Below are 11,783 nucleotides of genomic sequence, written 5' to 3'. Positions count from 1 at the left end.
CAGGGGCTATTTGCATTAGGTGTAAATAGCATATTTTCTTAGCAATAGATGCTATTTACACTAAGTGCAAATAGTAATGGATTATATTTACTGTGTTAAAATAGCTAGATTTGATGCTATTTATACTACTTAATTGAAATAGTGGCAATTATCTGCACCTCAGTATTGTAGTACATTATAAAACAGTACGCAATAATAACTTTTTAATTTGAATTTTAATTCAAATTTTAAATGGATGCCACGTACCTTACTGGGACAATTAAAGCCCTCCCTGCACCTACCCTAACCCTACCCAATAATAATTATTTAATCCACAGCACACACGTCTCAAAATTACGATAAAAAACAGGACAAAAACCTATTTAAGTCCTCTCTGTATAGCCTACCACTTTTACACATGCTATAGCTACATTTTTATTTCCATACTTTTGAATTACTTCTGTATAAAACAGTTTAAAATCAACCAAAGACGCGGGACTTTTATTATATAACTCTTAGACAAAACTGTGAATGACAACAGTTTCAAAGCTAGGATTGGTTAAATGAAATGTTTAAGGCGGGGCTCAACAAAGGTGTATTTGCATGCACATTGTAGATATCTATAAACGTATTTTGACTAGTCAAATTGTTAATTCCAGATATCTACATTGCAATTACGCCTAGTCACAAAGCTAAATGCAGATATCTCCAAATATAGTTCTTCCTAGTCAAAAATCTGATTGGGATATCCATAATTAAATCGCAGATATCTTTAAATGGGTTTTGAATAGTCATAATTCCAATTCAAGATATCTTTAAATATGATTTGCCTAGTCAAAATTCAAATTCAAGATATCTACAAATGTAATTTGACTAATCATAAATGAATTGCAGATATCTACAAATGTATTTTGGATATCTTTAAAAAATTGGAATTAAAGATATCTTAAATTGTATTTTGACTAGTCAAAATATTTAATCATATTTAAAGATATCTTGAATTGGGATTACAACTAGTCAAAACTCATTTGAAGATATCTCTAATTGAATTATCACTAGTCAAATTGTTATTTGAGATATCTCTAATTAGAATTTTGACTAGGCAAATCATATTTAAAGATATCTTGAATTGGAATTATGACTAGTCAAAACTCAATTGAAGATATCTGAAAATATTTTTCAATGGAAGTCAATGGAAGATTATGACTAGTCGTAATAGCATTGCAGATATCTGGAATTTGTAAGACTAGTCAAAATGAAATTGTAGATATCTTCAATGCATATTATGACTAGTCATAATCACATTGTAGATATCTTAATTCCAATTACGACGAGTCATAATTGCAATATAGATATCTGGAATTACAATTGTGACTATCCGAAATTATATTTATGGATAGTCCAAACAACTTTTTAAATGCTAAAACGGCTTGCGATACGGATGGTGTAGCAATATTGTTGTCCGGGTGGAAATCGGGAGAAATTCGTCCCGGGAGATTTTCGGGAGGGGCTTTGAAATTCGGGAGTCTCCCGGAAAAATCGGGAGGGTTGGCATGTATGGGCACGAGTGAGTTTATCTGAAAATCGTACGGGCGAGATAACACGATTTTTCAACCTGCGAATTCCAGAAGCAATCGCACGAAGTTGATAGACGCGTTCGACTTGAAGCAGCGCTGCACGCACAGACCTCAGCCCAGTAGATGGTGGTAATACACAATGATTGCAAACTACCAATAAATTTTACCGAAGAAGAAGAAGACCTGTCTGGTCCATGCTAACAGCAGATGGCGGTAAAGCTCTATCTTAGCTTGGGATCCGCTATAAAGAAGAAAACCGTTGTCTCCGCCATTAGAGAGTCTTCTACGCTTTGTTGGTGTCTTTCAGATCTAGAAACGCAAATGTTCTTCTTATTATTTTAAATAGCATATACAATATCATGTAAATCATTTAAGGCAGTCATAGTCGACATAGAAGTCTCTCTTGCAGTAAGTGGTTTTGTTAACAACCGTCGCTCTCAGTCTAACGTTACTGGGTGTGGTTCAGAAACAAACAACGGGTATTAATAATATATATCGAAGTCTGATTCTACTGAAATCGACAACATTATGAAGAGCGCTTTCAAATCCTTTCAGATATTTCTACTATTGTGTGGTAAGTGCATGTTTTCTGTTTATTCTTTAACACTTTCGGTTTCACTCCCTAAACAGTAGCCTAGTGTTCACTTACGGAAACTAAAAATATTTTCTCCTTCACATTTCTTTCTAAGATAGATAATGGAGTACGATGGTGTTCTGAAAGTTTTTTTTTTTTTTTTTTTTTTTTTTTGATAAATGTAAATTAATGTACCACTCTCATTTTCTTGGTTAAATAAACATTATGTCTGCTTACACTATTAGAAAAAAAGGGCTGCCGTTTTATATTTTTACAGTGGCAATATAATAAATATTCTATTTCTGTTAAAGCCATACGAATCTCTTGTGCTTTTATGCATTTTACACTTATTAAAATAATGAATAAAGGCAGTAACGATTTAAACAATATATTTGATTTGTGAACTTAGTTCAGCTAATCTTTTTAATACATAGGCCTAACTTTTCAAGGTGCTGCATGCATTTTATTAACTCTTGTAATGCCAAAAAAAAAAAAACTATGTATGTAGAGATTAAGGAAACATGTTATGTTTAATAAGCAGTTTCTCTGAAAAATAATGCTATAGCCAGTAATTCTACTCTGAAATGTGCGTTGGAGCAAGTTCTGGGGATGGAATGACTGGGTTTTGCAGTACCCAATTCAACCGCTAGCTGACTACATAACTATTAGTCTAGATGGAAATAGGGGTCCATGCGCACCCCCCGGCTTTTTTATGCCACCTGATTTTTTTAAATCCTTAAAGTGTCTATTTTCGTAATCGGCCAGGTGCCAAGCTGAAATAATGTCCCAAAGGGTTATTTTTTAACCCTTTGCTGCATCCGACCGGAACCCAAAAAATCTAAAAGTGATATAGAAATGGCATAACATTAGAAGTAAATAACATACTGAGACAAATGAACACATTTTCCCATACAATTCTGACCCCAGGAATTTAATGGAATGGTTATTTTTAACATTTGACAACATATTGACCTTATTTCTGGACAAAAATAGCAAAAAAAAAAAAAATGGCCAAAGATGTGTAGAGGATCAACTATTTTTTCGTTTTCTCAAGCTCATAGGGTAATTTTTTTTTTTTTTTTTTTTTCACAACATATTATTTCTTTATCATTCAAGTGTCTTTTTTAAGATTAAATTGGGTACCAAGCTGAAATAATGTCCAAAATGCTTTATTTTTAACCCTTTGCACCAAACCTGAAAAATCTAAATATGATATAAAGTGACATAACTGTTGATGTAAACAACTCACAGAGACAAATGGACACATTTTTCAATACAATTCTGACCCCAGAAATTGTTATTTGTCATGTTTTATAACATCTTGACCATCTGTGGTCAAAAAGAGCAAAAAAAGTTCATTTGACAGTGTTTTTATTATACTTAACAGCCTAAAATAGGGTTTATTTTAACCTTTTACTTCACCTATCCTGAACCTGAAGATATTTAAAATAGTTTTACTTTTGAAGTAAACAAAACAAATTAACTTAAATTTTTATAAATAAATAAAATAAATAAATAAATAAATAACTACAGAAAAAATCCAAAAAGGTCCAAAAAGTTGACGGTGCATAAGCTGCAAGTTTTTGAATTTTGGGGCTTTGCAGTTGGCAGTTGGTGGTCGTCGGTTCGTACCTGCGGATCGCCATCTCCCACTGCTCTCTCTTTTGGAAAAATTATTTGAAACTATAATTAAGATATACCTTTGTAGTCATAACTTAAAGTGATTTTTCAACAGTTTTTACTATAATCACAGGCTTTCGGAAATCGAATCTGTATTCTTGACTAGAGCCCGACCGATATGGATTTTTGGGGGCCGATGCCGATATTAACTCGATATTTTGATTTTGAAAATAAACTGGATATTAGACCCATTTCCTATAAACTGCACTTACACAACATTCAATAGCAAAATATCTGCCTGTTCTATGTATGTGGGCTGTATAAACCATTTTCCAGAAGGGATTTATGTTTAAAAAAAGCCTTAGATTACAGTCTCAATCACTAAACAATTGCACATCAAAAGTATATATTTTTTAATGATCAAAAAACAGTCTGATTTTAAACATTTAACACTTTTACTTTCTTCCAGTTGAAGCTGGTTTTAACAGTCTGTGTGTGTTCTGTAAATAAATTATAATACTAAAGTTAAAGTATTTGCAGAAGTAGTCCCACACTTTGCTGCTACAGCATTCACCTTTTCCAGCCATCTGTAGGCAGAAAGAGAGACATAGAAAGAATAAGCATGTGTATTAATAATATCACCATGTATCATTACTCATGTCATCATTAGAATTATAATAATAATAAACAGGGATCTCCTACATAGGCAAAAATTAGAAATATATATATATATAATAATAATATTTATTAATATTAATAAATAATATTATTGTTATTATTATTATTATTATTATTATTTTATTTTATTTTTTTTATTATTTGTCAAGCAATAGGTATTACCTACTTATATTTAACAATATTATTACAACACTTTCCTGTTATGTCTGTAAAGCTGCTTAGAAACAATCTATAAAAAAAAAAAGAAAAAAGCGCTTGTTCAGCTCACATTTATTTACATGTCCCCTCTGGTTTAATAATTTCTGACGCACCTACTGTAGTTACTGTAACTACACTATATTTGCTCTCCCAGACACATTCACTACGGACCCGTAAATCTTCTCTTCTCTTTGTGCAGTCTGAATCAAAACATCGTCATGCGCTGGTGAATGTAAAGTTAGCCTAGCGTTACCGGAAGATTATGGAATCAATTCGAAGTTGAATGGTTAACGTTAGTGTCATGAACACACCGCTTTCAATTTTGAGAAGAACCACCTTCAAACAAGTTAATGCATGCTGTACATATCTTCATAACTTCTAGTCATTGACTGATTACATGCTCCCCCCTGCCACAGTTACGCGGTCATTATGTGGGAAACACTGCAGATATATTTAGAATAAGTTAAACGCTAATGTTATAGTTTGACCTCTTATTAACGTTCTCGCTCTTCCACTGATAAACATGGTATTAGGTTTGTGGCTAATCTAATATAGCAATGCATTAGTGGCTGTAAGTGATGTTACAAAATATTTAGAAGTGATAATGATAGGACCGTTAGCTAGAACTACCACACCGTTTTTATATACAGTGTATGAACTAAATCATTTCACATGACGAACGACAGACTCACCGTCAAAACAGTACATCTCCGTGGCTTGGCTGTTCGCTTTCTTCTATAGTACATTTCTCATAACATGAGTGAAGCATAAAACTCTGTTTCTCATGTTTCATCGGCCGTTATAAAAGCTGATGCCAATTTAAATGCAATAAGCTCATATCGGCCGATAATATCGTTCGTTGAAGTTGGTCAGCTGTTCCAAGTTTGTATGCACATCCAACTGCTTCATCTACAGTAATGCTGAGCTGTATATGAGGATCAACTTAATACACTCATGTTGTTGCACCTTGGAGAATGTGAGTTCATAAGAGATGTCTTTGTCTCCCTGTAACCGTCTTGCCAATTTCTCACTGCGGTATTCAGGATTAGAAAAACCTTGATTTTCCAATGTCTTCATGTACAAGTTGCAGATGGATCTTAGCTGGACAACCTCTTTGCATTCAATCACATTCCTAAGAATGTAATCCTTTACCACACAATATGACTTGTTATGTGCTGCTATCTTCTGGGCCTGCAGGCTGTCAGTGTTGTCTGCTGCCTTTTCTACTCTCTCCCTTCCATGCTCATGGGTTTGGTACTCTGTGTTGAAGTTGTTTCTGGATGATGGATGATACTTAGCTTTCATTGCAAATAGGTCCTTGCCCTGCACCTTGCGATAAAGAGCCTCTTTCTTTAATTCCTGTGCCCTAGGTTCAATAACTTTCCAGCCTGGTTCCTTGTGTTTCCAACTCTGAAACTTTGTAAGCTCTTCAGTCTTGCCCTTGAACTTGGAGTTTGCTTTGTCACAGAAAATGCACTGATTGGGAAACAAGAAGGAACACCTTCTTGGAGCTCCTTCAGACCGTGATTTGACATGGCGCAGAGAGTCGCTTTTCAATGATAATGATTCACCAGATGTAGAAGCCTTTGACACTTGTAAACAATTTATTTTCCCTGTAAAGCTTTTATAGCAATATTGGTGGTAGCCAATTGTATCCAAAGACAAGTCCTCTAATTTCAATGGAATCTGTTCACAAATATCCCTCATGTGGTATGGTGAACTGACGTCTTCACAGAGTCTCATATCTCATATCCCCCACCCAACTAAGCTACCAACACTGCTAGTCAAGAATACAGATTCGATTTCCGAAAGCCTGTGATTATAGTAAAAACTGTTGAAAAATCACTTTAAGTTATGACTGCAAAGGTATATCTTAATTATAGTTTCAAATACTTACTGAAATTTTTCCAAAAGAGAGAGCAGTGGGAGATGGCGATCCGCAGGTACGAACCGACGACCACCAACTGCCAACTGCAAAGCCCCAAAATTCAAAAACTTGCAGTTTATGCTCCGTCAACTTTTGGACCTTTTTGGATTTTTTCTGTAGTTATTTATTTATTTATTTATTTTATTTATTTATAAAAATTTAAGTTAATTTGTTTTGTTTACTTCAAAAGTAAAACTATTTTAAATATCTTCAGGTTCAGGATAGGTGAAGTAAAAGGTTAAAATAAACCCTATTTTAGGCTGTTAAGTATAATAAAAACGCTGTCAAATGAACTTTTTTTGCTTTTTTTGACCACAGATGGTCAAGATGTTATAAAACATGACAAATAACTATTTCTGGGGTCAGAATTGTATTGAAAAATGTGTCCATTTGTGAGTTGTTTACATCAACAGTTATGTCACTTTATATCATATTTAGATTTTTCAGGTTTGGTGCAAAGGGTTAAAAATAAAGCATTTTGGACATTATTTCAGCTTGGTACCCAATTTAATCTTAAAATAGACACTTGAATGATAAAGAAATAACAGGTTGTGGAAAAAAAAATCACTATGCGCTTGAGAAAACGAGAAAATGGTTGATCCTCTACACATCTTTGGCCATTTTTTGCTATTTTTGTCCAGAAATAAGGTCAATATGTTGTCAAATGTCAAAAATAACCATTCCATTAAATTCCTGGGGTCAGAATTATATGGGAAAATGTGTTCATTTTTCTCTGTATGTTGTTTACTTCTAATGTTATGCCATTTCTATATCACTTTTAGATTTTTTGGGTTCCGGTCGGGTGCAGCAAAGGGTTAAAAAATAACCCTTTGGGACATTATTTCAGCTTGGCACCTGACAGATTAGGAAAATAGACACTTAAACTAAGGATTTGAAAAAATCAGGTGGCATAAAAAAAGCCGGGGGTGCGCGTGGACCCCTATTTCCATCTAGAGTCTATATAGTCCACAGTCAATGCTATAGCCCTGTATTTTTTTTTCTATTTCTCAGATCTAATGAAAGCCTGGTAAATATTGTTCACAGACACAGAGATTTCTTTTTTTAATTAATATATATATATAATTTTCTTTTCTTTTTTTCTGATTACCCACAAAAAAACTCCCATAGATCATGTTTTCATGACATTTTATGTCTTATTTTGACATAACAAAGTGGTTATATGTAAGTTGTTTACTTACTTTTTCCCCCCATTAACGTAATTATATTGTTCATTTAGACTGATTGCAGCCAAACATAACCAGTCATATCCAATCATATCACAATGAAGTCTTTAGGCTCATTTGAGATGCACATAGCCTGTCTCTGACTGGTGTAACTGTGTATTTGTGAAACACTGCAGCAAGGAAAAACTAAATTAAGAGAGCTCAGGTGGTATCAGTTCTTTGTTGATGATGGAAAATTCATTACATATTAAGTCCCCGAGGTTATGAAGTTAGCTTTGTTGATTTTATTTTTTCATTTATCACACCCAAGCCTTTAAAATCTACAGAACAGAAACCAAGAGCAAAATACTTGCTTATTTTGAAGATGGACAAAATGCATGCAATTTATAAATATTTTGAGAAAAAGCCGTCTACTCACTCAAACATAGACATCAAGATTCCAGCTATGCAACACAACAACGGTGACAATCAAAACTGCTCAAGCACAAACGTATCCTTATTTTCCAGACTTTTTTGTTTTGATTGTCACCATTGATGTGATGCATATCCAAAATGATGCATTTTGCAAAAAAAATATGTACACTATTTTTTTTCTACAAGATTTCTATCCAAGAAAATAATTATAGTTGCAACAAAGCACTAATATCTTATTTTGCTATAATTTTGTCACCATTAGCAGCAAGACGTAAACACCTGAACTCCACGCTCTCTGCCACAATGAGAGTGCTTTATAATACACAGTTACAACAGCCAGAGACAAGCTAACACAGGAAGTATAAGGACCAAGATCCCAACTAAACCAAACACTGATCACCACAATGGTGACTTCAAATTAATCAAATATCAACATTTTAACCTCTGTTAATTCTCAATAAGAGCTTCTCTAGATGTCTGACAGAAATAAAGTCAATCTAATGATTCCATGTTTGTGGAGATGTTTGATCCTCCTCTGCTGAGATCTTCAGAGATTTAATGTCTTTGATTTGCATCTGATTTTACCACATGCTCAATCATCAGTTATTTCATTATTTCATAAAGATTATTTTATTTTCTTGATTTTAGGACAAACACAGTGTCTGGAAATTACATTGAAATAACATGACTCTAAATCTAATGCATCTTGAGAGTGTTGATTTGGTCCAGAAACAGTATAAATTATGCCTAAATGAACCTTAAATGATGTTGAAAATATTTCTACTGACCACTTTGAACTAGTTTTTAACCTTGTAAGGAGGTTCTGTGAACGTCTAAATCAGATGTACAGAAGACGTCAAAAAAAGACGTCATAAAAACTTTCATTCTGGCTCCTCAGTGGACGTCTTTTCAACGTCAGCAAAGACATAAAAAAGACGGCCACTGGACGTAACTTTGCCCAGTGGGTAGGGCTGTCACTTTTAGTTCGAAAATCGATTGCACAATCGATCTGACCAACCAAAAAAAGTTTTGAAAACGAAAATAGGGGAATCAATTTTAACCTAATATGTACACTATTAATTTTAAAAGAATTAAACAATTAAAAAATATATATGTAACAAAACTCACAAACAAGCAGAAAAAAAAAATAAAGAATTCCAAAAGTGCAGTATGCCTTGCGGAAAGCTAGACAGAAAATACCAGCAATTTTACGCGCCTAAAATGCTGTGTTCACACCAAACGCGAATATAGCGTCTGGCGTGAATGATTTCAACGTTAAGTCAATGCAAAGGCACGTTTACGCGTGTCTGGAGGTCTCGCGGCGCGGAAGACGTTACAGGAGATTCTGAGTTAAGAAAAGGACCATTGCAAGTTGATGGCGACCGGCTTTTGTGGTGGAAAATTGGCAGTAATACCCCCACCTTGTGCAGCTGTACCTGAGTGTCCCTGGGACATCAGTGCGGTCAGAGCGTGTCTTCTCAACAGCTTGACATATAGTGAATAAAAAACGCTCTGCTCTGGACCCCGAAAATGTTGATCGACTTGTTTTCCTGTCCAATAAATTTGTAATGGTGTCGGTTACGTTCAATAAAAAAACACGCATGGCCTGTTCTCAAGTCCATTTAAAGTTTCATTTTTTTAACAGTTGTTTGAAATGGATTGAATCATTATTTAAAATAATCTTGGAGATTTTTGAATTGCCTAAATCATAAATGCAGCCGGGTTGAAGGTTGCAGTGATGTTTTTCTTTTGTTATGGCAGCCGTCCCCTCTGCATATATATATTTTGCTGTTTGTTATTCTGCACGAAACTTCATGCCAATAAATAAGAAATATTGCTGACTTGTGCGTTTCCAGCGCTCTGTTTACGTTCGTCCGTTAATTGACATTGTAAAAGGAAACGTCTTTTTTTAGACATGGATAACACTGATTTTGATGCACTACCATCATAGTGTTTTATGAGTTCCTTTTTTTTTTTTTTTTTTTTGTAGCTAAGATTTGATTACTGTTCAGCTTTTTTACCCAGCCATCCAATTAATGGAGGAGGAGCAGGACAAATGCTACACCGACCAAGCATCCTACTTGTACAATGACTGAACAACAATGGAGAAGTTAATATTATATATCATTGGTCTCAAACTCAATTCCTGGAGGGCCACAGCTCTGCACAGTTTTGCTCCAACCCTAATCAAACACACCTGATCCAGCTAATCAAGGTCTTCAGGATTACTAGAAACTTCCAAGCAGGTGTGGTTTGGAGCTGGTTGGAGCTAAACTCTGCAGAGCTGTGGCCCTCCAGGAATTGAGTTTGAGACCACTGTTATATATAATATTCAACTTTCTTAATTAATGACTTTATCTTGCAGTTTGGACTTTTTATTTGTTACTGAAACATGGCTAAGTGTGGATGAAATTGATCCTCTTGTTGAGACGGCTCCTGGATCGTTTAATTTTTTATGTACTCCCAGGGAAAAGGGCAGGGGTGGAGGTGTAGCTTTTTAAAAAGTGTTTTAAATGTTGAATGTGTTCAGTTGGTTGTTATAGTAGTTTCGAGGTACAGGTGTTTAAGATTGATCTGGTAAATCCAGTCCTCTGTGCACTTATTTGTGACGCCCAGTGGCTTTTTTCTGCCTTGGGTGTGTTTTGTGTTTTGATTGCTTGCAGGTGGAAGTTGATTGTGGTGTAATTGGAGGCACCTGTTTCTGGGTGTTTGCTCCCTATAAAGACTGCTTCCTGCTGGTGGCAGAGGAGGGACTGGATTTGGTGGCAGACTGGCAGTTCTAGCACCTTGTCTTAATGTTGGTCAATGGCATGATTGTAAAATAAATGGAGAGGTTTTGGCAATGAATGTATTTCGTCTTCTCTTTATTTGTTGTGATCCTTTGTGTTCGCAAACAATAGACCACCTAAATATAATAAGGTTTTTATAAATGAATTTTCAGACTTTTTGTCAACTGTGATTTCTAGCACTGACAGCCATTTGATATTTGGTGATTATAATATTGACATCTGCTGCCCTGAATAACCTTTGGTTAAATCATTTTTTGATCTTGTGGACTAATTTAGTCTTATGCTGTCTGTTTTGGAGCCCACTCATAGCCGTGGGCATACATTGGACTTGATTTTATTTTTTGGTTTTCCTAATGTGGAAATTGCTGATACCCCTTTATTGGATCACAGACCTGAAATTTTTAATGCTTCTTTCAATACTTCTTTGTTGGGCAAGCTGCAGAGCTGTAAGCCTGTAGGAAAATGGTTGAGGGCCATCAGTCCCTTCACTACCAGTCAGTCTGTAGAGGCATGTAATGTTTCTGAGACCTCTAGGTCAACTATATCACATTTTGGTAATATGTGTACTGAAGAATAGATTTCATGGTTTAACACAATATGCACAGACGTTTTAAATTGGTGTGCGCCTGCAAAAATTGTATTACCTAAAACCAGACAACAGCCATGGCTTAACCAAAGCACTTGTGTTATTAGACGAGATTGGAGGAGAGCCGAGAGGCAATGGAACAAAAATAAACTTTAAAGCTGCAGTAGGTAACTTTTGTAAAAATGTATTTTTTACATATTTGTTAAACCTGTCATTATGTCCTGACAGTAGAATATGAGACCGATAATCTGTGAAAA

The 11,783-nt window shown here is 34.8% G+C and overlaps 1 protein-coding gene across 1 annotated transcript in view; it reads left to right on the top strand.

Annotated features, from left to right (window-relative positions):
- The first annotated feature begins 1,768 nt into the window (after positions 1 to 1,768).
- LOC127988464 (uncharacterized) overlaps positions 1,769 to 11,783 on the top strand; it is a 53,039-nt gene continuing 43,024 nt past the window's right edge. The window contains exon 1 of the mRNA XM_052591223.1: positions 1,769 to 2,130. Coding sequence (XP_052447183.1) covers positions 2,085 to 2,130 — 46 coding nt within the window. The 5' untranslated portion in view covers positions 1,769 to 2,084. The remainder of the gene's footprint in view (positions 2,131 to 11,783) is intronic.

The sequence above is a fragment of the Carassius gibelio genome, chromosome B22, assembly GCF_023724105.1.
Source record: "Carassius gibelio isolate Cgi1373 ecotype wild population from Czech Republic chromosome B22, carGib1.2-hapl.c, whole genome shotgun sequence".
Classification (NCBI taxonomy): Eukaryota; Metazoa; Chordata; class Actinopteri; order Cypriniformes; family Cyprinidae; genus Carassius; species Carassius gibelio.
The sequence above is the reverse complement of the archived record's forward strand: the minus strand, read 5'-3'. Positions and strand labels throughout refer to the sequence as shown.